Source organism: Prunus persica, chromosome G2 (genome assembly GCF_000346465.2).
Source record: "Prunus persica cultivar Lovell chromosome G2, Prunus_persica_NCBIv2, whole genome shotgun sequence".
NCBI lineage: Eukaryota > Viridiplantae > Streptophyta > Magnoliopsida > Rosales > Rosaceae > Prunus > Prunus persica.
The window spans coordinates 17234438-17261710 of NC_034010.1; the positions used below are offsets into that span (position 1 = coordinate 17234438).

The 27273-nt window shown below is 36.2% G+C and overlaps 5 protein-coding genes across 6 annotated transcripts; 4 read left to right on the forward strand and 1 right to left on the reverse strand.

Annotated features, from left to right (window-relative positions):
• LOC18787695 (dynamin-related protein 1E) lies at positions 263-7221 on the forward strand. The gene is made up of 15 exons (XM_007220482.2): positions 263-719; positions 977-1040; positions 1137-1244; positions 1863-1964; positions 2536-2586; positions 2677-2738; positions 3241-3331; positions 3432-3496; positions 3880-4074; positions 4206-4325; positions 4413-4483; positions 5262-5487; positions 5615-5665; positions 5751-6128; positions 6786-7221. The coding sequence occupies exons 1-15, from the start codon at positions 582-584 to the stop codon at positions 6912-6914; spliced, it is 1851 nt and encodes a 616-aa protein (XP_007220544.1). The 5' UTR covers positions 263-581; the 3' UTR covers positions 6915-7221.
• LOC18787085 (haloacid dehalogenase-like hydrolase domain-containing protein Sgpp) lies at positions 12897-14700 on the forward strand. The gene is made up of 4 exons (XM_007218780.2): positions 12897-13032; positions 13471-13740; positions 13925-14186; positions 14294-14700. The coding sequence occupies exons 1-4, from the start codon at positions 12995-12997 to the stop codon at positions 14483-14485; spliced, it is 762 nt and encodes a 253-aa protein (XP_007218842.1). The 5' UTR covers positions 12897-12994; the 3' UTR covers positions 14486-14700.
• LOC18785400 (probable pre-mRNA-splicing factor ATP-dependent RNA helicase DEAH2) lies at positions 15211-18029 on the forward strand. Its single transcript, XM_007219367.2, has one exon. The coding sequence runs from the start codon at positions 15211-15213 to the stop codon at positions 17338-17340; it is 2130 nt and encodes a 709-aa protein (XP_007219429.2). The 3' UTR covers positions 17341-18029.
• Positions 18257-24880, forward strand: LOC18785978 (nucleolar GTP-binding protein 1). Its single transcript, XM_007217954.2, has 14 exons — positions 18257-18459; positions 19005-19138; positions 20421-20541; positions 20664-20728; positions 20828-20941; positions 21158-21232; positions 21534-21572; positions 21650-21721; positions 22273-22386; positions 22537-22608; positions 22707-22743; positions 22854-22966; positions 23833-24039; positions 24357-24880. Exons 1-14 carry the CDS (start codon positions 18381-18383, stop codon positions 24435-24437), a joined length of 1323 nt encoding a protein of 440 aa, XP_007218016.1. The 5' UTR covers positions 18257-18380; the 3' UTR covers positions 24438-24880.
• On the reverse strand, positions 24997-26968 carry LOC18784639 (phosphatidylinositol N-acetylglucosaminyltransferase subunit P). 2 transcript variants are annotated; one of them, XM_020558133.1, is made up of 5 exons: positions 26541-26968; positions 26051-26196; positions 25890-25962; positions 25317-25435; positions 24997-25208 (listed from the first exon to the last, which is right to left on the reverse strand). In XM_020558133.1, exons 1-5 carry the CDS (start codon positions 26690-26692, stop codon positions 25096-25098), a joined length of 603 nt encoding a protein of 200 aa, XP_020413722.1. In that variant the 5' UTR covers positions 26693-26968; the 3' UTR covers positions 24997-25095. The 2 variants fall into 2 exon arrangements, with proteins under 2 accessions (XP_020413722.1, XP_007218536.1); XM_007218474.2 differs by having other exon boundaries at positions 26051-26257; positions 26541-26962.

Genomic DNA, 27273 nt, shown 5'->3' on the forward strand with positions numbered 1-27273 from the left:
CTATATTATCCTTCGACACAACAAAATGAATTGCCATGTTAAATTCGTTAATTTAATTTCCAAAAATAGAATATTTTTATTAGTTGTTTATTTGGTCCTCAAGCGCCGAACGAACCATCCAACTCCAAATCCCAGCCGCCAAACCATTTCCTACCAACAGGGATGGTGGGACCCCCCGCTTTTTTATTAAACTAAAAACACTCCAGAAAGATGGAAAATTCAAATTTCAAAATTTGAACGCGTCGTTTATTACTAGCAGAGGCCCAATGTGTGGGGCCCGCCATTTTCCCAAACGGTGCACATTCGACCCGAAAGCATATTCATATAATTCAACCTCGCGACTCTGACGCTTGTCCAAAAACTGTTACAGAGAGAGAGAGAGAAAAAAGAAAGAAGAAGAAGAAGAAAGGAGAAAACTGATATTTGACCAGAGATTTCAGAGGGATTTTTATTTTGCGTCTTTCCGACTTCCAAGTCAAGCTTCTCTGCTGCTGCTGCTTTGTTCGTTTGTTGTTTACTTTTCTTAATTGTTAAGGAGGAAGAGAGATTAGGGTTTTGGATCGGAGAGAGAGAGAGCTGAGATGACGACGATGGAGAGCTTGATCGGGTTGGTGAATAGGATACAGAGGGCGTGTACTGTGCTGGGTGACTATGGAGGCAGTGATAGTTCTTTCTCTTTGTGGGAAGCTCTGCCCTCTGTTGCCGTCGTCGGTGGCCAGGTCTGGCTCTCCCCTGACCGCCTTTGAATCATTTTGTCCCGTTTTTTATGATCTTTGTTTGTTAAAGAGGGTTTTAGGTAGAAAAAGTGAGAAAGGATGAGACTTTTTTGGTAGATATTGATTGAAAATTACACTCGGTGAGGAAAAAAAAAAGGAAAAAAAGAATTTTGGTTTAAGAGACAAAGTGGAACTGATGTTCTTTTTATTATTGTTGTTTTTTAACATTTATTTTTTATTTATTTTTGGAATGAGAACAGAGTTCGGGGAAGTCTTCGGTTTTGGAGAGCATTGTTGGGCGTGACTTTCTCCCCAGAGGATCAGGTTGATTTAAAGCTTTGAGTTTACTTCACAATGTTTATTTCTTCTTTGTTGGTTTTCTATCTTTGATTATGGCATTGTTTTCTTAAATAATTGCAGGGATTGTGACGAGGCGGCCTTTGGTGTTGCAGCTCCACAAGACAGATGAAGGAACCCAGGAATATGCCGAGTTCCTTCACCTCCCCAAGAGAAGATTCACTGATTTTGGTATGTAAATGATCTCCCTATGTTTCCTGTATAGATGCGAATGTAGGTTTCTTTCACTTAATATAAGTGTAAGATTGATTATTTCTAGCTAATAAATGATGGATTTTACACAACTGTGTTGTTCACGTTCAGCTCATAGAGAAAAGTCATTATTATTCAGTTCATATACAGTTTATGACACTGTGTGTATGATTTTTAAGTCATTGTTCAGGTGAAGTTAGTTCTCCATTTGATCACCTTATTTGTAGTAAAGCTGGAAATTTTGACGTCGGAGCATTTATAGTTGGCCTACCTACTGAAATCTGTTGAGCACCTCTAATGATTCATTTGTTTAAGTTTAGGTAGAAGCAAACTGTCAATCTGATTACATTGGGAGACAAATAGATTCACATTACAGATCAATTTTGAAATGGTTTGAAATGGTGGTTTGGTTAATCTTTCAGTTGGGGTTTTTAATGAGCTTGTCTGCCGATTAATAATTAATTTTTGTTTTTTTGTTTAATAGTAACTCATGCACATGCTCTTGATATGACACTTTGCTATCTTGACCTGACAGTGTCTATTGCTTTATTGCAAGAAACTGACACCCAAAACTGATATGTTCTCGTCTTTCTGCAGCCGTGGTTCGAAAGGAAATTCAGGATGAAACTGATAGAATAACAGGAAAGTCAAAACAGATATCTCCTGTTCCCATCCATCTCAGCATCTACTCCCCGAATGGTATGTTACTAATACCATTTTTTTAAAAAGTTTATTTATTATCTAATGTTTTAATACACTTACTGGAACCTTGTCGTCCAAGCAACAAGCCGTAAATTTTCAAAGCCTGGCAGCAGTTAGTATTCCCCTTTTTTGTGTGTGTCTTGTGGGTTAATTTTGTATTGCAATTTATCGTCTTTGTGCTTATGCTTTGTTGTAGCTCCTAGCAGTAATTGGTAATTGTAATTGGCTCAGATGATTATTTCACATATGCACCCCTAAAAATGCAACTTTAAAAAAAAGCTTCTTCACAAAATTTTGAGGCTGTCACAGTTCCTAAGCGTATTATGTTTTTATGTGAGACAAAAATATATATGTAACTTCGGTTGTGATCTAGTTTTGGCACCCCTTTGATAACTCTTAGGTATTACTTCTTCTAATCTTTTTTCTCTTGCATTAATGTCACTTTTCGTGGTTCCTCCGTGTTCTTTTGTGGCATACGAGAGGGAGGAATATTGGAGTTTCATTTTACATTATCAAATTGTTGTATTTCTTTTCCTTACACTAATTCTTGATCTCCTTCGTTTGGCAGTTGTCAACTTAACCCTAATTGATTTACCCGGTTTGACGAAAGTTGCTGTTGGTATGTTTTATTTCCAATGCTGATTGTGTGTTGAATTGCATGATGCGATTTTATTTGTCAGTCACCAACTAAGACGGTTATTCTTTTCAGAGGGCCAGCCTGAAAGTATTGTTGAAGATATTGAAAATATGGTTCGATCTTATGTTGAGAAGGTAATGAATCATTATGAAATCATAAACATGCACAAACACCTACATTCAGGGAGTTTTGAAGTCACTGACTTGTTGCCAAATGCACAGAAATATTGATGTCCAATGATATGATTGAAATATGTTTTAATTAACAAAATTGTTGGTCTTTCTCACTTCCAACTAGCCTTGTCAAAAACTATATTGTTTTGTGTTTCAGTTTAATAAAGTCAAGCTTGAATATTGTCCATCTGTCACTGCTTTTAGTAACTGTTGCAAATAGTAATATTTTTGTTTTTTTTTTTGGGGTGGCATTTGTAGCATCTCATGAACCTTCAGGAGTGAGATCCTGTTTTGCAGGAATGCGAGGCCACTCGATCAACTGGCCTCTTGCGTTCCACAAAACAGGATCCTGGTCTTGAAGTTTTTATGTAGTTTCTCTACATCCATTACAGAGTTAACCATTTCTCTTTTCCTATGATGAAGGTCAATTGACTTCTAATTGATGAGTTTGTGCTTATTGTAGCCTAATAGCATCATACTAGCAATATCTCCCGCCAACCAAGATATAGCCACATCTGATGCTATCAAACTTGCTAGGGAAGTGGATCCAACAGGTATGCTCTATTTATTCCTGAGTGTAGCCATTTCCCTCTTTTGACTTGTGCTATTACTTAATTTTGTCTTCTCTTACATAATTCTCTTTATAACTTGCAGGTGACCGAACATTTGGGGTGTTGACAAAGCTTGATTTGATGGACAAAGGAACTAACGCGTTGGATGTATGATCTCTCTCTCTCTCTCTCTCTCTCTCTCTCTCTCTCTCTCTCTCTTACTATAAAGCTCAGTCCTATGTAAATGGTATTTGACTGAGCAAGCTTTCTGGTGAAATACATTAAAATTTTCAAATAGATGAGACCGGGCCTTTAGCATTCAAAATACAGCAGTTTTCAAACATATCAAAGTGATCTATTTTTTATTTATATAAAATTTTATGGAAGTGACCCTTAAAACTCTGCTCTGCTTTTCTTTACATTTTACTATGCTTGACACTAGATCTCTTTGCACTCATGGTTTTTACTACAGCTTTGAACCTAGAACCATAAAAATAAAAATAAAAAGTACAGAATTTGTTCTTTAATCTCTTACATCTCTGTCCACAAAGGTTATTGAAGGAAGATCTTATCGCCTGCAACAACCTTGGGTTGGAGTTGTCAACCGTTCACAAGCAGATATTAATAAAAACACAGACATGGTTCTCGCGAGGCGAAAAGAGCGTGAATACTTCGCAACCAGTGCCGACTATGGGCACTTAGCTAGTAGAATGGGTTCTGAGTATCTTGCAAAACTTCTCTCGAAGGTTAGTATAAAATATATGTTGCAACGGAAAATATTGCTCGAAATAGGGATCATTATCTGTTGCTTGAAATAGGGTATCTTTTTTCGTTGCTTGACAAAAGGTATCATTTTGATGGTTGATATTGTTTATAGCACTTGGAGTCTGTGATTAGGGCTCGAATTCCAAGTATCACATCTATGATTAACAAAAGCATTGATGAACTTGAATCGGAGATGGACCATCTCGGTAGGCCTATTGCTGTTGATGCTGGGGTGAGCTGTCTTTATCTTCTGCACTTGATCATAAATAAAATGATTTTTGGCCAATCATGGGTTTGTAACCAAGAGTTTATATTTTAGGCTCAATTATACACTATCCTGGAACTTTGCCGTGCATTTGACCGGATTTTCAAGGAGCATTTAGATGGAGGGTAAGACAATATCTATTTATTAAAACTTCGTCTCATCAATGTATTTAGAATTTAGTTTCTAGGATGAAAACTATTGTAGATCTTAAATTTGACCAATTTTGAGTCTTAAGTTTATTGGAGCATATGTAATTATGTACCATTGAGTTGATTTTATACAATGATATGCTTTTGGAGATTATGTTAGTGTTTTTTATATTCTCTTTTAATACATTATTTACCTTTTTTAATTCTCAAGTATCCTTTTAGCAAAAGTGCCAAAAGCTGAACTCGCTTGAGATAAGATGCATATGCTAGAAAATTAAATTTGGGTATTCTAAATTTAATGCAGTATGCTGGACAACTCTATGTGGGTGATCTGTGATCTAAATCTAATGTAGATGCTTAGTTAGTAATAGCCGGTTTGGCTGGTATGTTATTTGATATGGAACTACTTGGACAGTCAAGGTTTGGCCATTTGTAAGTATTTAGTAATGGGGTACCCTAGGTTAATGGCTTTGGGTTGGTTTTAACTTCTAACAGTTCTTGACACATCGCTTCCTGCTGGAGCCTGAAACACAGCTAGTTGCATGTGCTAGTCTTTTGTTACTTGCTGAACAGTTTTACTTTGCATAATACACTGCTTCCAAGGGACATGCGAGTGCTACAAATTTGTCATATAGAATGGATTTGATAACTTAAAGTTGTAGTATCCTCAGATGAATTGCTGATTTCTTTGACCAAAAAATGCCTACAATACTGTTGTCTGATGATATACTTGCGCTTCATTTTGTCATTTTAGGCGGCCCGGGGGTGATCGGATTTATGGTGTCTTTGACAACCAGCTGCCTGCTGCGTTGAGGAAGCTTCCATTTGATCGACATCTTTCCTTGCAGAATGTAAGGAAAGTGGTTTCAGAGGCTGATGGTTATCAGCCTCACTTGATTGCTCCAGAGCAAGGTTACCGCCGCCTAATTGAGGGATCACTGAATTATTTTAGAGGGCCAGCTGAAGCTTCTGTGGACGCTGTAAGTTATCCCCTTTTATGTACTCTCCAGTAGTCCGGTTTTGTCAGAAATGTTTTTAAAGTTCATCTAGTTGTTAAGAACCTGATAAACTTTTGCATCTTTGACTGACCGAAAATCCATACTGTAGGTCCACTTCGTCTTGAAAGAACTTGTAAGGAAGTCATTAGCAGAAACTCAGGTGAAGGAATTTTTCTGTTACTTATAAAGCTTAACTATTGTTCTTCCAATGAGAAAATGGATTGATTTTGATGTTTGTGACTCAGGAATTGAAACGCTTTCCGACTCTGCAAGCTGAAATAGCTGCCGCTTGTAATGAAGCCTTGGAAAGGTTCCGTGATGATAGTAAGAAGACAACTCTTCGATTAGTGGAGATGGAATCTTCATATTTGACTGTGGATTTCTTTCGGAGACTTCCCCAGGAAGTGGAGAAGCCAGGAAACCCAGGTACCACGACTTCTCCCGCTGTGGACCGATATGCAGAGGGCCACTTTCGGAGGATAGGATCGAACGTTTCCTCTTATGTGGGAATGGTGTCTGAGACACTGAGGAACACAATCCCCAAGGCTGTCGTTCATTGTCAAGTCAGAGAGGCCAAAATGTCGTTGCTAAATCACTTCTATATACAAATAGGAAAGAGAGAGGTACTCTCTCTCTCTCTCTCTCTCCCCTCCCCCCCCCTAAATACACACAAACACTTTTGGATGCTGAGTGATTGTGGATTTATTTCATGTTAGCTTGGGTTGCCTTCATTGCATTGCCTGCAGCTGTTTTGTCATTTAGACGAGTGTCTATAGACTAGAAGGCACAAGCTTGTTGTGGTTGCTGTTTTACATGATTATGCCCTTTCAATTTCAAAATTTGTTCTTAACGTAGGGCTTGTTTGATAACCATTTCAATTTTAGTTTTTAGTTTTCATAAAGGAAAAGAGGGAGAATGGAAGTGAGAATGAGAGTGGAGATGGGATTGAGAGGAGAGGATGTGAGGGAGGTGTAAATCTATTTGAAATTGTTTTCACTTTCAAGTTTTTGTTTTCACTTTTGTTACTCCTCCCTCCCATCCTCCCTTCCCATCCTCTCTCATTTTCGTCTATACTCTAGCACAAAGAATGAAAACTAAAAACTAAAATTGAAATGGTTATCAAACGGGCCCATAGGTGTAAGCTTTTTATTTTTATTTTTGGTCATTAGGAGGTGTAAGCTTATTATTCAACCTTAGGTACAATGTGTTGATTGTTTTGGATTGCAATAGCTATGTTCGCTTATGGTTTTGATTAGTTGCCGCTTTGGCTTGTGTTTCAGGCTAAGCAGCTTTCCCAGTTGCTTGACGAAGACCCATCGTTGATGGAGAAGAGGCAACAGTGTGCTAAAAGGCTTGAATTATACAAGTCAGCTAGGGATGAGATTGATTCTGTATCATGGGCTCGCTAGAAGAATTAATAATCAGAGACATCAGAGTTACTGCTACCGATATGTAAACACGTCCGAATTTATTGAATTGTTGGACAATAGAGATCTCGTCCTTTTTTCTTTTTCATATTGTTATTCTATGTAATTGTTGACCCAACTTCTCGTGCTTTGGGATGGGATGTTGAATTGTTTTATTCTTTTTCTTTTTTGGTCAGATCGATTGTTGTATTTCTTTTGATTACTATTGTGATCATATTAATCTTTTGTACATCTCTAAATCCTTTGTGATATAGTATATTAGAGCATTGCTTTAATTATGCCCAGTTCAATTGAGTTTGCAAAGTGTAAGAATGGAGATTGGTCCATCTGGTTTTGTACAAACAACTGATTCAGTGTTTGGATTGGAAGCAAACGAAAACAAAAAACAAAAAACTAGTGACTAAAACTTGACCAGAGCAGGGTAGGCAATAATTTTATTGTTTTTTAAAAGAAACTTATTGTTAATAAACATGATTACTATTAAATTACAGTGAATTAAAGTACATTGGACTATTAGTCCTTGAACTAGGATCCAATTTCCAATTTGGTCCGTGAATTAAGTTTTTCAATTTAAAGGTTTCAATTGTAGAAACTTTTTAAATAATAGGTGCATATAACTTCTTTAAATACTTGCTCAAAAATATAAAATCTATTGTAAAATGAACGGTATGTGTTGAAATATTGAGTTGCACGTAAATGAAACATAATATTTAACGAAGTTCGGCCTACGTCCTTGGAGAGCAGCAGCAGTAACTTTTCCACTAAGTAAAATAATAGGGATACAACCTTAGTATTTACAATCTCTGTCTCACTGATATTTCTCTCTGCTCTCGTTTCTCTCCTCTCACTCTCCTTTATGTCTTCCTTCCTCTCTGCCTGGGCTCTCATTTGCTTCTCTGATGGTGTGTCATTACAATGAAGGGAGGAAGTCCATTTATAAGCAAAGCCTCTTGGCTTCCCATGGATTGCAATTATTTCTTCCAATATGTGGACTCCACTTCTACAACACCTTCATCATCACTTTACCCACCTGGCCAACAAGTCTTCAAATAAATAGTTAGTGGATTCCACCACATTCTTTACAAAAAAAAAAAAAAAAATCTTTAAACATAGTTATTGATAGTCCAAAAAAAGCCATTATGTATTATTCTAACTATAATTTTTCTCATGTTTTTTATGCATGAGAAATGCATAATGAATTTTGTAGAGTGCTAATAACAGCTCTTTTTATATTAAAAAAAATATTTAAAAAATGTCGACAAAAAAAAACATAAATAAGCCCCTCTCACAACATCCCTCCGTAATTTAAAAAAAAAAACATTTCCTTAACATCCCACTGTTAATACACTTCCTTGACATTATATATTTTTGCACTGTAATGACACTGAATGCCACTCCACCTTTTACATTGGATGACCACTTTTTACACTGCAATAACATCTTATATATTGTTAATTGTTATAAAACTAGAATAATCAGTTGATGAGAAGTACCACTGTAATATTGGGAGTGGGATTATATTTCTCTTTGTAGTGTTTACACTGACAGAATTTCTCCTCAGATAGACTCCACTCTTTCTCTTCTCTCTGACTCCCACTCTTTCTCTTTCTCTCTTCCGTTCTTTCTTTCCTCACTCTTTCTTCTCTTCTCTTTGGTGTGTATTACAAGTGAATGAGCAAGCCTATATATAGGCAAAGTAAAAGGCTTCTAATGGAGACATAATGATTTCTCCCCAACATTATAATTTCATCTTTTGACTAATCATCCCACTTCTAACACCATCATTTCTACTTTTGACTACCATACTTAATACAATCATTTTTCTTCCATCATTTCTCTTTATGTGGACTTCACCAATATTATTTACAACATTAATAACACTATAGCAAACCCAAGAAAAGTTGCAGAGCCATACATAATGCCATTCCATACAATTTATTCATTTTCCCTTATTTTTTATTTATTTTGAAACCTCAACTTTTAAATCCAGTTTTTCTCTTTCCCTATGAAAAAATCACTATTCATTTTTCAAATTTCTTTTCTCACCACATGAGATTTTCCACTTCTTAAACAGAATCACCAAAAAAAGGATTAGTAGCAACTGCTCATGAACGAGAGTAATAGCAAAGAGAGGAATATGATTCCACAATAACATCAACAATATGCATGCTTTTAGCAAGCTTAAGACAAAAAGGAAGGGCCCAGAAGTATTGAGCCACAAACACGAGAAATTATAAAATGATACTATAATATGGCCACGTGGTATATAGGTGGACGATAATATTAATATTTCCTTTTTTTAAGAAACAATATCAATAACATTTATTTATATTATAATATATTGAACAAATTATACCACGTTATTGTATTACCGTACTATACTACCAAAGTAGTTAACACATAGATACTAGTCACACGACTGAGGATTCCTACGAGCAGCCTCCACATGTAGCCATGGAACTCCAGTTCTCACCATTTCGAGGGTTTTTAAAAATAAAATAAAAGGCCGAGTATGTGGTGCTTGTATGTAGCCCTCCACATTGCTACGAGCAGCCTCCACATGCCTAGTTCCCGCACAAACTCTTTTCGTAATCCTGTGTGTGGTCCTTGTATGTGGCTCTGGGAATTTCCATTGTGTTCCTATTATATTCGAGTTGTTTGGGTTTGGGTAGAAGCCAAATTCAGGACCCTCTCCAATGGCTATTCTGGCTATTCACAAGGTAGGAAAGACACAAAATGACCCTTTTACAAGAAGGAATATGAGACATGGGCACATGGCAGTCGCGCTCACTAAAATCTACCTTTCTTTTTGGATTGAATTATTTTTTTTATATTATACAAAGCGATATTTAGAGAGAGGGAAATCGAACCTAAAACCTAGGATGCAGGAGTAAATGTATGATTGTAGTCAAATTTTTTCATTCACTCACATGGATTTAATATTTCAAAATATTAAACCTGACCAAAACTAAAATATGTTGACATTAACAGGGACGAACCCAGGAATTTTATGTCGTAGGGTCATAGTGTACAATGGAGGATTTGGGGCTTAAAGGCTTGGTGGGGAAGAGGGTTGTGTTGGGTGGAGATTGGGGATTTAGGTTTGAGGGTTTAGAAAATAGGTGTTTTGGAGATGAAAACTCGGGAGGAAGGTATGTGCAGTAGATATACAATCTGTTCTATTTTTTAAAAAAAAGACTTGGACCAAAACGACGTCATTTTGGCCAGGTCTTTTAAAAAAAATTCATTACTGCTGGTCCAAAACGACGGCGTTTTGGCCAGCGAGTTTTTTTTTAAAAATTCACTGCTGGTCCAAAACGACGCCGTTTTGGCCAGCGCATTTTTAAAAAAAATACGTTGGGCTGGTCCAAAACGACGCCGTTTTGGCCAGCTCGTTTTTTAAAAAAAATTAGAAGCTGGGCCAAAACGACGCCGTTTTGGCCAGCTTCTTTAAAACAAAAAAACAGATTTCCTGTTCAGCTTCTTCTTCCTCAGTATCTGCAACTCCTCCCTTCAGCCATTCATGGGGTCACACCCCAATTCAAAAGGACCTTCTACCTTGCTTTCATAGAGTCCATAGGGTCGTTTGACCCCATTGACCCCACTGTGGGTCTGTCCCTGGACATTAATCATAGCTAATTAAAACCACACTAGACTTAGCTCAACTTCTACATCTCTCACCACCAGTTATGCCAGGATTTCCAATATTTCATCAACTCCACCCCCAGTTGATAGGTATTTCTTTGCTTTTAGTTATTTTATTTTCTTGCACAGAAAGCTGCTCGTTTGGCAAGCTCATTGTTGTTCAGTGTTTGAAGTTAAAATGTGGATTGACCATTGCTAAAAGCCTCAGTGCAAGAAAATTAATTTGATTTTAAACAGTATGTTTTGTTGAATCTTGAATATACTTGAGACCTTTGATTTAGATTTCGGATAATATATTTAAGCTGGAAAATTCAATATGTTGCCTATATACTACATATACTTTTTGTACGTGCAGCATTTTATTTTGAAATTGTTTTGCAATTCAACAAATATATGATCAAATTATTAATTTAATCACATACGTATGGTACTTTAAGTTTCATGTATGATGTAATGGATTTTCATGCAATTTAATCATGTCCACTTCTTGACTTGTTCACAAATTATTAATTTCCATGATTTTTTTTCTTTATTTTGGATGGTTTTAGTGTGCTTATTTCTATTTAAAAAACGTGGCTAATAGTAACTTTCTTAGACCCCCATTTGGATTTGCTTTTTTTTTTTTTAAATATATATTTTTTGGGGTCAAATACCTACTTCACTTTAAAGTTAAGTAATTTAAGATGTTTGGTAAAAATAAAATATTCTGAATATTTTAAAAGTAATGGCCTTTTGACATCAACTTTTCAAAGTAGCCGCTATGTTCCTTTTCAAAGTTGATTTCAAAAGAAGCCAAAATGAGCATTCAATGAATTTTTTTCAGTTCCTATAATACCATCATTAATTTTTTAAAATGACATTGTCTACCAGCACCACCTTCATTACCATCACCACCACCACATCCACCCCTACAACCACCTTCACCACCACCAACTCCTCCATCTCCACCTCCACCTTCATTACAACCACCACCATAACCACCACATGATTATCACATAACACTTTCAACATTATGTTTATTTTAATCATTATTCACAGTTACAAAAGTTTTATATTAAAATTTACCAAACAATTTTGACATTGCTCTTTATATACTAACAATATTTTAAAAATATTGTTTACCAAACATTGTACATCTTTACTTTACAGTTGATTATTTTTAAAGCACAATAAAGACTGCTTTTTTAATAAGTGTCAGCAATCCCAAACTAACCGTTAATGCCATCACTTTCACTCTTTTATTCGGCAACATCTTAGTTTTCCTTCAAAATTTGCAATTTTTTATTATTAATGTTTGTGGAAATTTATACATTAAAAAGATGAATTAATGTACTTGTAAGACAGGTTTATTATTCTAATGTAACAGAATTGGCTTCTTCGCATCAAGATAAGGGATGTCAGTCGACCATATATACATTATCCATCCTTATGCAATATAGATTGTTTTACTTTTCCACATCAGGATGCATCTTTCTCCTAGCCAGATTATATATATATATATATTTGATAAAAAGACATGTCCTTTAGTTCAACTTGATATGTTCACTAATTTGTAATCAAAGCGGAATCAAAATGAGGAGTTAAATTTCAATTACAGATTACTCCTACTTTTATTTCACATAAAGGAATGAAAGTATAATAGTTCTTTGGGTGGGGAAGTGGTATTCTAATCCTAGAGAACTAACTCGTGAGTAATTTATCTTTTTTATCCATTATACCCCTCACATATATTTTTTTAAAGTTTATAATTTGCCATCTACTTTAACCCAACAAAAATTTGCATATAAAATAATTTATTTAGAATAAGGGCATTTTAGTATCATTTGAGTTTCAATTCCGATTTATGGGAATTTATTAGTAAACAACTTATAAGGAATCAGTATCATTCCTATTCCAATTCGAGTTAGTTTAGTAAACAACTTCAATGGAATCCAAATTTTAACTCCTCCTTAATTCATTTTCTCCTCATCTGATTACGGATTAGTAAATATGTATAAACATTAAAATAACACATTATGTAAAATCTTGAGAAAATACAGTAACATTATATTTATGCTTTACCAATTATAAAAATTTGTTGAAGTGGAAAGAGTAAAAGTTTGCAGGAATTATAGAGTCAGTTTATAAACCTTGGTTAAAAAAAAAAAAAAATTATAAACTTAAATGTCCGTGTGTAGTTAAATATTTTATTCGACAGTGAAATAAATTTTTTCACATGGATTTAATGTTTTGATATTAAATTTGACAAAAAATAAAATATGTTGATATTTTAACTTCCAACATTCCACACCCTCTTTTCTGACCACTTATAAAGGATCATGCCATTTGCCGAAGAAAAAAAGAAAACTATATATCATAGTTGCAACCTCACTCGACATAGCTTAACTTTACCTCTCTCACCACCACCACCACCAACGATGTCCAATATTTCATCAACTCCTCTCCCACTCGATAGGTATTTCTTTGCTTTTCTTTTCTTTGATTTGCTTTCCTTTGCTTTTTTATTTTTCTTTTCTTTTCTTTTCTTTTTCGCACATGAAGCTGCTCGTTTCCCAAGCTCATCGTTGGTGCATGTTTAAAGTTCAACTGTGGATTGATCATTGTTAAATCCTCAGTGCATGAAGCTTAATCTGATTTTAAAGATGGAAAATTCAGTGTTCTTCTTTTCCATTTGTTGAATCTGTATCTTGACCTTTGATTGTAGATTTTGGATAATATAAGCTAGAAAATTCAGTATGTTGCCTATGACTTTATGGCATAATCATACTCTAGACTATATTAGTCCAAGCATTTTTTGTCCAGACAATCATCTTGTTTTCTTTTTCTTTATGTTCAAATTTTTTGTTGTTCTGCTGCTGCTGGCCTTAATCCTCCTCCTGTTTTGTGATGGCAGGAAATGTTCGCTTGCCCTTATCGCTCCTCTGGAAGCAATTCTATTCGACATTGATGGAACGTTGTGTGATTCAGATCCCCTCCATTACTATGCTTTCCGTGAAATGCTTCAAGAGGTAGGCTTTAATGGAGGGATTCCTATCACTGAGGAATTCTACAGTGAACATTTTAGTGGAAAGAACAATGAGTATCTTTGCAGTACCGTCTTTCATGACTGGGATCTCCAAACAGCAAGGAAATTTTTGGACGACAAGGAAGCCATGTTCCGGAGGTAATTTAAAGAAATTATGGTATTTGCTGCTACATAATGGTTTGCTATATTTATTTATATATCAAGCAAGCATGTTGTGTTACCTGTCAATAGTCTAGTTTGATAGTTTGTTGGCACACATTTCCATACAGTGTTCAGGTTTTGCTTCTATTCCTGAACCTGACTTAATAAAGGACATATGCAGATTGGCTGCTGAACAATTAGAGCCTGTCAAGGGTCTGGATAAGTTGCGCAAGTGGATCGAAAATCAAGGCTTCAGAAGGGCTGCTGTAACAAATTCTCCAAGAGCTAGTGGCGAGCTAATGATATCATCTTTGGGGCTCTCGGATTTCTTTGAAATTCTTGTTATCGGAGTCGAATGCACAAGGGCAAAACCATTTCCTGACCCTTACTTGAAGGCTCTCGAAACACTTCAAGTGTCTCACAAGCATGCTTTCATCTTTGAGGTTTGTCTTTAAGGACTGTGTGCTTTAAATTAACGAATAACGATAACGTTCCTGAGTAAATTTTGATATAAGTTGCACTTTTTTTTCTGTTTTTTTGGGTCGTTAAGGATTCTGTTTCTGGAGTGAAAGCTGGAGTAGCAGCTGGAATGCCAGTAGTTGGTTTAGGCACAAGGAATCCCGAGACATGGTTGACTGATGCCGGAGCCACTTTCGTTATTAGAGATTTTGAGGACCCAAAATTGTGGGAAGCACTGGAAGAGTTGGAGAGGAAGGCAGAGGCAACAACAGTTGCAACTTGAAATGGCAGTAACATATTACATATAATACAGGAACAAAAGCTGTAAACTCAAATTGATGAGGCACCAATAGGCAGTATCTATCTATTTAATAAGCCTTATTATGCTTATGTTCTTGTACCTTATTATAATCTGTTCTTTTTGTTCCGACTTATCTCAAACGATTCTTCTTTCGATGACTTATGAATAAAAGCTTAATTGTTCCAAGAAAAAAAAAATTCAAATAACATCATCTCAAGATTGAGGTGATAACATTATTATGTTTAGATAAATGGTTTTTATTCTGTCATTCCAATTTATTATGTTTATATAACACACTTTGCTGCTTACTGGCACCAAGGCAATCAGGAATTCAAAGACTTCTAATCCTTGGTTCAAACAGATATTAAATCCTTTTACCAAACGGACAGATTTTAAATCCTTCTCCTAAACATATTTCAAAACTTTTTGAAGTTGATACACTTTTTAGTCATATCATTGAATTCGTACTTCGTATACAATGTGAAGAACTCAATTAATACGTGTAGGTATTCAATCTAGCTTGCTTGCACTTGTTGCAAACAGAAGCACGTGAGAAGAAGTATTATAGTTATATATACATACTGCGGTTTCTTTTTTACTCCGGTTCTTCAAGTCTCTCCAGGAATCCTATTCCCACAAGAACATGGATTCTCCACCTCCATATTGTATAAAACTGACTCTCCAACTCTAGACAAAACGCATTACTGATGCGTATGGAGAGGAAGAGGAAGATGTGTTTGTTTAACATGGTGGTCTCATCATCAGCGAAGATGAGAAAATCAGGCGGCGGTGGAGGAGCCACAACGATTGACAATGCGGTGGTAAGCGGTGTGATCAATCCGTGGACTGGAATGCCTTATTCCCAGAGCTACTATGAGATCCTTGAGAAGAGGAAGACTTTGCCAGTTTGGCAACAGAAAGACGAGTTCTTGAAGGCTCTTAAGGCCAACCAATGTATAATTTTGGTTGGTGAGACTGGTAGCGGTAAAACCACTCAAATCCCTCAATTTGTTTTGGAAAGTGTTAATGCAGAAATTCCGGGTGGTAAAAGGATGATGATTGCGTGCACGCAGCCACGTAGAGTTGCCGCAATGTCAGTGTCTCGTCGTGTAGCTGAAGAGATGGATGTGAAGATAGGAGAAGAGGTTGGCTACACTATTCGTTTCGAAGACTGCAGCAGTGCCTCTAAAACATTGTTGAAGTATTTAACAGATGGTATGCTTTTAAGAGAGGCAATGGCAGATCCCCTGTTGGAAAGGTACAAGGTGATAATACTGGATGAGGCACACGAAAGAACGTTAGCAACTGATGTTCTTTTCGGGCTTCTCAAGAAGGTGTTGAGAAATAGGCCTGATTTGAAGTTGGTTGTGATGAGCGCTACTCTTGAGGCCGAAAAATTTCAGGGCTATTTCAGTGGTGCGCATTGTATGAAAGTTCCTGGCAGGCTTCATCCAGTGGAAATTCTTTACAGTGAGGAACCCGAAAAGAACTATGTGGAGGCAACAATTCGAACCGTTGTGCAGATTCATATGTTTGAGGGTCCAGGGGATGTACTTGTCTTTTTAACTGGGGAGGAAGAGATTGAAGATGTATGCTGCAAAATTGACAAAGAAATTGCAAAATTTGGTGATCAGTCTGGTCCTGTCAAAGTGTTGCCTCTGTACTCAACTCTGCCTCCAGCTGTGCAGCAGAAAATATTTGAGCCAGTACGTTCTGGGAGGAAGATTGTGGTGTCAACAAACATTGCTGAAACTTCTTTAACCATAGATGGAATCGTTTATGTTATCGACCCGGGATTTTCTAAACAGAAAGTTTATAGCCCAAGTGGGGGTGTTGAGTCATTGTTGGTGTCTCCAATTTCCAAGGCCAGTGCCTGTCAGAGGGCAGGGCGTGCTGGAAGGACTAGACCGGGGAAATGTTTCAGACTTTACACTGAGAAAAGTTTCCATAATCATCTTGAAGCACAAACATGTCCAGAGATATTGAGATCAAACCTTGCAAATACAGTGCTTACTTTGAAGAAACTAGGAATTGATGACTTGGTTCATTTTGATCTCATGGACCCTCCTGCTCCTGAGACATTGATGCGAGCACTAGAGGTTTTGTATTCTTTGGGAGCATTGGATGACGAGGGTAATTTGACCAAGCTGGGGGAGATTATGAGCGAGTTCCCATTAGACCCTCAGATGTCAAAGATGCTCATCATGAGCCCTGGATTTCACTGCTCGAACGAAATCCTGTCAATCTGTTCAATGCTCTCGGTACCTAATTGTTTTCTTAGGCCTAGAGAGGCTCGAAAAGCTGCAGACGAAGCGAAAGCGAAGTTTGGTCACATGGATGGAGACCACATAACGCTTCTCAATGTGTACCACGCCTACAAGAACAATGAGGATCCTGTGTGGTGCTATCAAAACTTTGTCAATGAGAAGGTACTGAAGGCTGCAGACAATGTTCGGCAGCAGCTAGCGCGAATTATGGCTCGGTTCAATCTCAAGTTATGCAGCACTGATTTTAAGAGTGGGGACTACTACATCAACATAAGAAAGGCCTTGCTAGCTGGATATTTCATGCAGGTGGCTCACCTGGAAAGCAACACAGGACACTACAGCACAGTGAAAGATAACCAAGTTGTACACTTGCATCCGTCCAGTTGCTTGGATCACAAGCCAGAGTGGATTGTTTACCACGAGTATGTCCTGACCAGTAGGAATTTTATCCGGACTGTGACGAATATTTGCGGCGACTGGCTAGCTGAGATTATGATTGCACTAGAAAAATCAGGCAAAAAATTGGGTTATGGAGGGCTTAACTTAAAAGACAGGAAGCAGACTACTTGAAGATTAATGAACAAAATCCCCTCGACACTTTCTGTTTAACTTTCCATGTAATAAGAACCTTTAAACATGTTTAAAATTGAACAAAAGAGGCTCCAACAAGCGTGCAATAATCTAAGTTGCTACTACTAACTCTAACTCTGTGTTTATGCATTGACAATGAACTCTCCATATCCTAATTTCACTAGGCTAAATTCACCAACAAATTAAAAAAAAAAAAAAACCATCCTAATTTCAAAAGATTCACCGAAAAAAATACTATTAACTCTTCGTAACAAGCATTTTCATTCTATAATCTCAAATTCAAAATATGACTCCAAAAAAAATTCCATTTTCGAGCTTTACATAAAACTGAAAACTGATATCAATTACCACACAACTTTTGTTCAGATTTCACTTTCTTTGAAAACTAGAATTAATTATCAAACAAGTTTTAAATTTTTAGATGTGGAAAAATAAAAAATAAAAAATAAATGGTTATCAAACAGCTCCTAAAATTTTGAAAAAAAAAAACTATCACATTTGGGATTGACATGCCAAAAATACCTACTATAAATTCAATCACGTGCAGGGACGGAGTGAGGTGATGCACCTATAGCCCAGGTGAATTTTATTATTTTATTCTTATAGCTAGTATATAAGTTTTTAAGGATTTAGTCTAGTTCAAAATTAACAGTTTACCTATAAGGAAAATTTAATCCACCTCATTTTTAAAATTTTGTGTCCGTCGCTGATCATGTGTAAGCTTTGTATGATTTTAGTGGCATATCCTTGCTCTTAAAAAAAAATTATGCAAACGATATTAAAAGAGGAGAGAATTGAACGTATGCAAGGGCAATATTATAAATATTTTTTTAATAAGAAAATAATACATTTATGAGAAAAGTCGATAACTCTCTCAAAACAATAAAATTATATAATAAAAAATTAAGAGAAGGAAAACACTCGATAAACCCCAAAAACCTCGCTTACTTGGCCACTCTTTTGCTCTACCAGAGCTTAAACAAATTCTTCAGAAGCTGCTGGACTGAGGAGAGAGGAGGATGAGCAGGGCTTGTAGTCTCTTCCAATTGTGCCAGAATCCAAACAGATTACTACTCAGAAGCTCTAAATTTTCCAAAGGTGCCCATCATTCTCTCCTTATCTTCTCTCTCACTTTCCTATCGTCAAAACAAGAAAAATCCCACCATTTTTTATGTGTATAAACTCTACTGTATGTGTGCCTTGCTTTAAACTCTCTGTCACTTTCCTTCTTGATTTATGCTGTTAATTATTCATTATCTACCACTGTATTTGTTGCCATTGTTATTTTGAAATTCACGAGCTCATTTCCATTGCAATCTCAAGCAATTCTTCAAAACTCTTTTCCACCAGTCTGGGCCCGACCCTGAACACTATTTTAGCTTTTTATGAAACCCATCCACGTCTGGTAGCTTTAAGGTTGAGGAAATCATAGAAATTTGCGTTTCATAAAATTGAAAAATCTGTCTTTTAACTACTGGGGTTCTCTGTTAAGTTTATTTGTTTCTCCCCTTTTCAATATCCGTTGTGTTCCTGACTATTTTGAGAAATTAAATGTCTTTTGGTTTGGTGCGTGATTACCATATTCATTTTAAACTTAAATGACTTGTACCATTTACAAATATTTGTTTCCCCTCCTAGTGCAGGTCCGTACTTGATACCTAGTGCCAGAATTTGTCCAGTCCTGTGCCTCTCTAAGGAAATACAAACTTCCGCATATGAAGTTGTCAGGGGAAGCTATGTACCCACAGCCTTGGTTAAACCAGAAAGCAAACCGAAGGTATTTCTCTTTGGTATGTGTATTTATTTTGGCCTCAAGGGCATGTTTAATAGCAAGATGAGGATATAGTGAATAGCGAATGAAGCAAAGCAAGAATTGATATGAAATAAAAACTTCGTCCTAAAAAGGAAAAAGGGAAGCAGATGTATTATCATTACTTTCGTAGTTTCCGTTAAACATTTAACAAGAGAATTGAGTCATTAAATAGTGTTACTGTGTTCATATAAGCAACTGTATATGTCTTTACTGTTATGTGTGAATTCCATCCCTCATTATTTCTTTACTACCATTTTCTTGCTGGATGACAAAAAGTGTGAGAGGTTGGAGTGACCTCATGAATAAGTATCAGGGCATGGTGAAATCTTATGTGAGATGCAGGATTCAAGCATCAAATGACTGACTGCAATAAGGGTATGCCCTTCTGGAGCAGTCAGAGAGGGATATGGGTTTAGATCAAGAACCATTCTGAACTATGCCTTTGACGTTTGGGATTTAGAAGTTGCTGGCATATAGGGAATGGAGTTATTGGAGTGAAAGAATGGCTGACTTTCCTGCTTCTTTAGTTTGTATTTTGGACTCTGATCTACGGGGTCAATCTCATCATAGGGCAGTAGTTATTTAGTTTGTTTGTTTTCTTTGGGCTTTGCCTGCCTTTTCACACTGGTTGACTTTCCAAGGTGTGTATTTCATGAGGTAGGTTGCAGGATATTAAGGACGATTTCGTTATAAGTAAATAATCGATGTAGTTGACAAATTCAGTGTTTGGTCTGCTAACAATAAGAGTATTATGTACCTGGTAAACAGACATATAGGTGAAGGCATGCATTAAACAGTATAGTGCCTGCATAGATTTTGTGAGTTAGGGGTGTTTAGCTCACTAATTCATCAAGGTTGAAATATCCATGTTTGATTACATTTTAGAACGTAACTACAGTTGTATGTGCAAAGAAGTTTGATTGTGATTATTTGGTGCATTCATATGGCATTATACCTCAGTTAAAGTGACCTTGACAACCTTAGCAAGTTTTAAGATCTGCATGCCATTTATGTTAGTGGATTGTTATTGTTTGGGTTACTTTGATATTCTAGTGTTTAAGCAAGGGCATTGTTCTCTCATGTTTAAATAAGTTTCACACGTGTACCAATTTTTTTTTCCCTTCATTGGTGTAATTTTGTTTTGTAATCCATACCTTTGTGCAATCTTTTGTCATTAAGATTTCTTGAGACTAAAGTATTGGAAAAAGTAATGATGGCTACCATGGTCCCAATGTTGTAATTGTAGGACAAATCACCAGAAAATCTTGAAGGAGTTGGTGCATTCCAAAAGCTACCCATGGTGATGCCATCTGTTGACATTCTGTATTCTGCACTAAGAAAGGCTAAGAGGATTTCACCAACAAAGGGTATTTGTTATGGGCATGTGTTTTATATCAAAATTGAAAGAACAACATTAGATTCAAGTCGGATGGAACTTGCTTTATAGGACCTGCTGCTAGCCCTGATTTTTAATTTCTTTATGTTGCAGGTATTGCCAATATTGCAAAGCGGGAAAGAAATAGAGGTGCAAAGCAACTTGATGCATTGATGAAAGTTTGTTCTCAACTTTAGTTTGTCATTTTATTATATTTTCTATTGTGATGTTTTTATATGATTCAATGATGACTGACTAGCTTTCTTTTTCATCTTCAGGAATTAGCAGTACCCTTGAGAACTTATTCAGAGAATTTTCCAAATAAAAAGTATCTTCACCCTTATGAGCGATCTCTTATTGAATTAACTCTTGGGGATGGAAATTATGAAGAGGTATATCCTGAGAAAATTGTGGCCAATTTCCACTCATAATAACTCGAGGATGTTAGTATGATAAAAAATTGATTGAAATAATTTTTTTCTGTAGTAAAAATATGAGTTTGATTGGATTTTCATGTTTCCTTTTACACTAACAGAATGCAGACAGGTATAATCTTTTAGACCCTTTTCAACTTGTCATACTTCAACTTTTTAATTTGATAATTACAGGTGTTGGGAAAGGTGGATTCTCTGAGGAAGAAGGTTGTGTCTGTTGGAAAGGAACACGCATCTCTTTGTGCTAAGGTAGAAGTCTTGGTTTTTTAAAGCTTTATGATGCAATACCTGCTTCAAGCTTCTTATCTCCTTTTCATTTATTAGCTTTTTGAGGAGTACTTGCATCTTCTGTTACCAGAAACACACAAACACTGCATTCCATGATTACTTTATGAATTTTACTCTTCCATGTTTAATTTATATCTATAATACACTCTTGAAGGTTCCCATTGAAAAAAATAAAAATAAAAATAAACTCGGAATTAATTTTGTTTTTTTATTGATTTTGAAGACGAAAGATTTTAACAAACTCTCATATACACTGTGGCAGTCATTGTCGAAGAAAGAAGCAGAGGAAAGGCTAACCGAGGTTATTTCTTATCTTTAGCCAAAAAGAAACCTCCATTCCATCTGTGTAGATTTTTACTCTCTTAACTAAATCTACAGGGCATAAAGAAAGTTGAAGAGACATTTAATCGTGGAGGAAAACATGTCGATGATTTGTTACACATAGCCAAGGTACTTTGCTTTCTGAAATTGGAGTTCTATAGTGGCTTTAGTTTTTCTTTATTGATTCTTTTCATTCAATTTTAAGGAATGCATGCCATGTATCATGTATTATGATGGTTTAGTAACTGTTTAGATTTTTCAACGCACTTTTGATGTACGTGTATGTGTGTCTGTGAACCTGGTCTTACACCTTACACCAATAGAGTTGAATATTCTATGAAAACTTAGGTCAGTCAAAGATGTTTCATTCAATTCACTTTATTTTTAGACACTGGAGAAAAATTTTATTTAAAGTTCTTTTGGCCAACAAGATGTTTTCATATATTATTTTTAATTCATGAACTTTTGTATCATATTTCAGTTGTCTAAATTTTCATACTATTTGGCTGCTTCTTACTTGTTCAGTCAGTATAACCTATAAACAACTTTCCATGCCTTGTTTAGGAGTGCACTTTGGGACCTATAATGGTTGTTTTTTACAACTCTAATTTGTTGAGTGGTTATTGAGTTTTTTGTTTTGTTTTGGTAAGGCCATCTCTTTAAACTAGTTATATTTGCAGACTCTGCGAGCAATGCCGGTAGTTGATCTAGAATCACCGACACTTTGTCTTGTTGGAGCACCGAATGTCGGGAAGTCGTCTTTGGTCCGCATACTCTCCACAGGGAAGCCTGAGGTGTGCACAATTTCAATTGTCAATGACAAAGATAATATCTTGTTTTGTATATGTGGTTGGCTATATAGATAGTCCATTCTTGAATGGGTTGAGCATATGTTGCTGTATGAAGCATGAAAGACTTGTTTTCTTTCTTTTGATTGTTTGTAGGTTTGCAATTACCCTTTTACAACAAGAGGAATTCTGATGGGTCACATTATTTCAAACCATCAAACTTTTCAGGTGGCTCAATTTCTCTAATATTTAGAGTCGAATATATATATATATATATATATATTTTTTTTCCAATCTTAATTTTGTTATATGTATAAACTGTGCAGGTGACAGACACTCCTGGGCTGCTCAAGAGATGTGATGGTAAGTGACTGGCGTTTATTGGTTTTAATTATGTCATTTTGAGGGATGCTTTCTTGGACTACAGTGCTTTGCATAAAAAATTTCATCTTTTTTTTTCTTTGGTGTTGCAGAGGACAGAAATAATCTGGAAAAATTGACGCTTGCTGTGCTCTCGCATTTGCCAACGGCAATACTCTATGTCCATGACCTCTCTGGACAATGTGGAACCTCACCTTCTGATCAGGTTTTTTTTCTTTTTTTCTATAGTTGAATCGAGAAGTAGTATGTAAACTCAAAAAATAAAAGTAGTATCGGCGTTCGCATACTGGATACGCATACGGGTTCGATACCCTAACCCTAGTCGATACACACGGGGTACGGCTTGGTATACGGCTGACAAAGAAGAAGAAGAAGAAGAAGAAGACACGGGAGAGATAGATAGAGAGATGGGAGAGAAGAAGGCGATGCAGAAATGAAGACGATATATATATATATATATATATATATATATATAGAGAGAGAGAGAGAGAGAGAGAGAGAGAGAGAGAGAGAGTTGGGAACTGGGAGTGAGATATGATGCGGCCCATCTGCTGCTTCTTTAAGAATCGAAAACGACTCAAGGACTGCTTGTTATCAGATGCAACCCCACCTAAATGATATCTCTAATATTTATCAATTACAAATAAATTTCAGATTAAATATTTACCAAAAAAATGCTAAATTAAATTATTACCGTATGAAAATACTAAATTAAATATGACCATACACAACAGTGCCAAGTAAAAAGAATAATATTATTTTAATTACCGTATCCTTATTGTGCCTGTATTCTAGTTTTTGACTGTTGCTGTATTGCACTGTATCATAGCGCTGTACCCATTCCTGTATCTGTGCTTGAGAGCTGAGACAATTTCAGTGGCATTGGGTTGAATTAATTAAAATGGAAGTGATTTTTACAGCTCACAACACATTAAGTGATGGTTGAGAGACAAATCACTATAGTTTCTTTGTAATCCACCTCTATAGAAAATGCTCCCCTTCGCTATTCTTCTGTTTGTTCTTTCTTTCTCACATATATTAAATTCATGATTTTTCTATGACGGCTTGCAGTTTGTCATATACAAAGAAATAAAGGAGAGGTTTAGCGAGCATCTGTGGCTTGATGTTGTGTCCAAATGTGATCTGTTGCAAAAGTCTCCAGTGCTATTTGCTACTGATAAGGGTGATGATTCTGATCTTGAGCTGGAAAGGTACCGGAAATTGGGTCCCGATGGAGCTCTTCATGTGTCAGTGACAAATGAAGTAGGGCTCACTGAGGTAATCTTTATATCATAATGTTACTCTCCGATATAGTGTTGAACACGGAAGCATTGAGCTTTGATATTTTGAACTTTACAGAAAGAGGCACATTGCTTCAAGGCACATTTGTGTTTTCTATTAGTCATGCTCATTTTTAGTACACACACCCTTAGGCCTGGCCTTCTGAAACTAAAATTCTCATCTCTTGCATTCTATAATAATTGTGCTCTGTTTGATTGATGAACTTGTTGCTTGTAGTTTCTTAACAAATTAAATAGGAAAGAAAGTATTTTCTTGTAAACTTAAAATTCAGACATCAACTTTTTGCACTGCAGTTGAAGAGTATAGTGCATGAGATGTTGAACTCTCAGATGACAAGGATCCAAGTTCAAGAAAAGCTGGAAGTTCTTACTTGAGAGAGCAATGTCTGAAATACAAACAATATCGGTTTCCGCTTCTGATGAAATGAAAATCAAATTACAAATTTGATCATCCTCAAGGATGGTTTCTGCCTCAGGTGAAATGACAATCAATTTACAAATTTTGTCATCCCCAAGGAAGGGAAGCCATTTGTGAGTTTGGCTTCCGGACTAGCGGAAGACCTGCAGCATGCAAGTGCTTGTCTATAATAACACACTCCTGACTTTTCAGATTGTTTGGTCTACTTTTGATCGTCAGTCTCTACAGAGAAGCTAATTGCATAAAAGAAGCATTCCACTTAATGCATTGAAAATTGTATTACCTTTGCTAATTGGAAAAGAGCTGTACTAAATCACAGTCGTTCACATTTGCTTGGACAACTATGAACCATTTAAAGATATATGGAATAGGTTCAGCTGTTATGTCCAGCTAAATTACATGTTTTGTCTAGTTAAATTTTTAGCTCCCGTTGATGATTATATGTATAATTTTATATTACTTAACGAGCTCTGCTCGTCCAGGTGTATTTTTCTTTCCTGCTATGGACTCCCTTTTGCTCAACCAAGTCACCAATTCATTTCAAAACTCAAAACCATTCTTGGGAAAATAGAAAAAAGTTATGTACAAGTTTCCAATGCCCTATGGGTTCTTGTGTTATTTAAACATCGAACGGTTGATTCTGTCGATACTGATATCGGATATAGGTTCTATGGGCTGATCATCACCCCCCATTGGAACAGAGCTCAAAGGATCTCTACTGAATTCATCTGCAGAAGAGAATGGAAGTTTATGCATAACTTATCAAAACAATGAACTTGAAGCCTGAACAAGACATCCAAAACTTTAATCACAAGAGGGAGGCAATCAACTCTCACCATATACAGTATATAAGGAAGATGGGGGAGGAGTGGACATGAAGTTGACGCCACAATAAAATCCCAAAGCTAATACCACTGTCATCATAGCATAAGCTGGCACTGCCAATGCCCAATACCTGAAAATAGTAACACAAATTCAAAGATTAACTGAAAGTGTTCAAAGGCCTTGACTTGCAGACTAGAGCTCTCAGGTTCGAACCTCCATGACATCATACTAGTGTGTATGTGAGAACATCCCACCCCCCCACCCCCCTTGTAATTTAGACTATCGCTTGTACTTCAAAAACAAAAAGTGTTCAAGGACAAAACAAAATTACCACATAGAAATCACCACCAGAGCAATTTTCTTTTCTTTTCCCTTTTTTCACTACCATAGCTGATTTTGTAAGAACTCTCTCCACAAACTCTTCCATTAAGAAACACTGACCAAATTTTTTCTTTCCCGATCAAAGTAACCTTATTTTGATTTAAACATTAAATTCCCCTAGCTATGACAAAACATTATCAAAGTTCCAAATGAACAAAATCTTTGAAAAAAACTTGCAAACACATGAGAGAAACCAAGCTGACCTGCTGGGATAGTAAAATATCCCAATGGAATGTAGCCAAGACTCTGGAACATATGCCCACACCAAGAAAATAACTGCTCACAGAAAAATCAAAGTAAATATTAAAAGAAAATTTTGTTTTCTAAAATCTCTCAAGGAAGAAGGATGGTAGATGAAATAGACCTGTAGCCACAACAGTTGTGATGGAACCAACAAAGCCATAAACTTCAGAAGGTTTGGGGCCATGAAACCCAGAAGCCTTATCATCTGAATCCACAAAAGACACTGTTGCCCTCCTCTTCTTTGATACACTCAGGATTCTTCTGGGACTGCAAACAGAATAAGAATCTTCCATGCTTTCTTTTGTAATTCCAGCACAACCCAAAAAATCTATAAATTACAGGAAAAAAAAAAAAAAGATTTGATCCATCTTAGTTCACAAGGAGTTGGGTCATTTTCTCCTATGTTACTGGTTGAAATTCTGTAAGTGCATAATTGAGATAAGAATAAAAATCATGAAAACATATCATAATAAATTTAGGATACACAAACAGAGAGAGAGAGAGAGAGAGAGAGAGAGAGAGAGAGAGAGAGAGAATATGGGAAAGGAATTGCGAAATTAATGCAACAAATTGCTCATCAGATTTTTGTTAATGGGAGTGAGAGGGAGTACCTGGAATCGGCAAAATGCGAAGCCAAAACGCAGGACAGGGAAGCGTTTTGTGGTGGCTGTTGTGCTCTGGTTGAACCCAGATTGAAGCCGAAGGTGGTGTGCGTTTGTGTATGTATCGCCATTGATACGAGACTACCTCTGAGTAAATGCATTTTTCTGGATATTGGGCCTGAATAAAAATATAATGGGCTTGGGACTCATGATCTTCAAGTAATTTTGAGTTAATCCTAATTTGACACACTAGTCTTCAATAATTTTGAGTCAACCCGCAATCGAAATTCTATTATGAATTCGCCTTCCTTTGTTATTGTTTGTATAAAAAAACAAAAAACCCAAAAACAAAAAAAAAGAGTCTAAACCTTAGCAAAGAACAAGAAGACAAACTAACAAAGTCCACATATCCTCACCAAACAATATAATGTTAATTCATTCAACTCTCTATTTATATTTTCAATGTTAATGTTGTATTTTAAACTAAGGTCTCTTTTGGTGGCTCGGCTTGAATTGGACTGTAATTGAGTGTAAATTAGTCCTTATGAGTCTTCATCCCTTTATGTGGGACTTGTAAGACACAATATGTTGGATTGTTGTCCATTTTAATAAGTCCAGTCCCAGCACACCAAACAACGACCATAACTCGTCCATTTTAATTGAAATAGTCCAGTTCAGTCTTACCCACCAAACGTAGAGCACATTCTTTATTATCTCCCCCATTGAATTGTCCTTGTAATAT

Bases quoted from the DNA above. Each gene is read 5' to 3' on its own strand.
- LOC18784639 (XM_020558133.1), bottom strand. From the start codon at position 26,692: ATGCATTTACTCAGAGGTAGTCTCGTATCAATGGCGATACATACACAA. The intron at 25,963-26,050 runs GTCTATTTCATC...TTCTGTGAGCAG, and splicing joins CACAACTGTTGTGGCTACAG to TTATTTTCTTGGTGTGGGCA. The intron at 25,436-25,889 runs GTCAGCTTGGTT...TACTATTTTCAG, and splicing joins ATATTTTACTATCCCAGCAG to GTATTGGGCATTGGCAGTGC.
- LOC18787085 (XM_007218780.2), top strand. From the start codon at position 12,995: ATGTCCAATATTTCATCAACTCCTCTCCCACTCGATAG. The intron at 13,033-13,470 runs GTATTTCTTTGC...TTGTGATGGCAG, and splicing joins ACTCCTCTCCCACTCGATAG to GAAATGTTCGCTTGCCCTTA. The intron at 13,741-13,924 runs GTAATTTAAAGA...GGACATATGCAG, and splicing joins AAGGAAGCCATGTTCCGGAG to ATTGGCTGCTGAACAATTAG.
- LOC18787695 (XM_007220482.2), top strand. From the start codon at position 582: ATGACGACGATGGAGAGCTTGATCGGGTTGGTGAATAGGATACAGAGG. The intron at 1,041-1,136 runs GTTGATTTAAAG...AAATAATTGCAG, and splicing joins CTTTCTCCCCAGAGGATCAG to GGATTGTGACGAGGCGGCCT. The intron at 1,965-2,535 runs GTATGTTACTAA...TTCGTTTGGCAG, and splicing joins CAGCATCTACTCCCCGAATG to TTGTCAACTTAACCCTAATT.
- LOC18785978 (XM_007217954.2), top strand. From the start codon at position 18,381: ATGAGCAGGGCTTGTAGTCTCTTCCAATTGTGCCAGAATCCAAACAGA. The intron at 20,542-20,663 runs GTATTTGTTATG...TTTATGTTGCAG, and splicing joins GAGGATTTCACCAACAAAGG to GTATTGCCAATATTGCAAAG. The intron at 20,729-20,827 runs GTTTGTTCTCAA...TTTCATCTTCAG, and splicing joins AACTTGATGCATTGATGAAA to GAATTAGCAGTACCCTTGAG.
- LOC18785400 (XM_007219367.2), top strand. From the start codon at position 15,211: ATGCGTATGGAGAGGAAGAGGAAGATGTGTTTGTTTAACATGGTGGTC.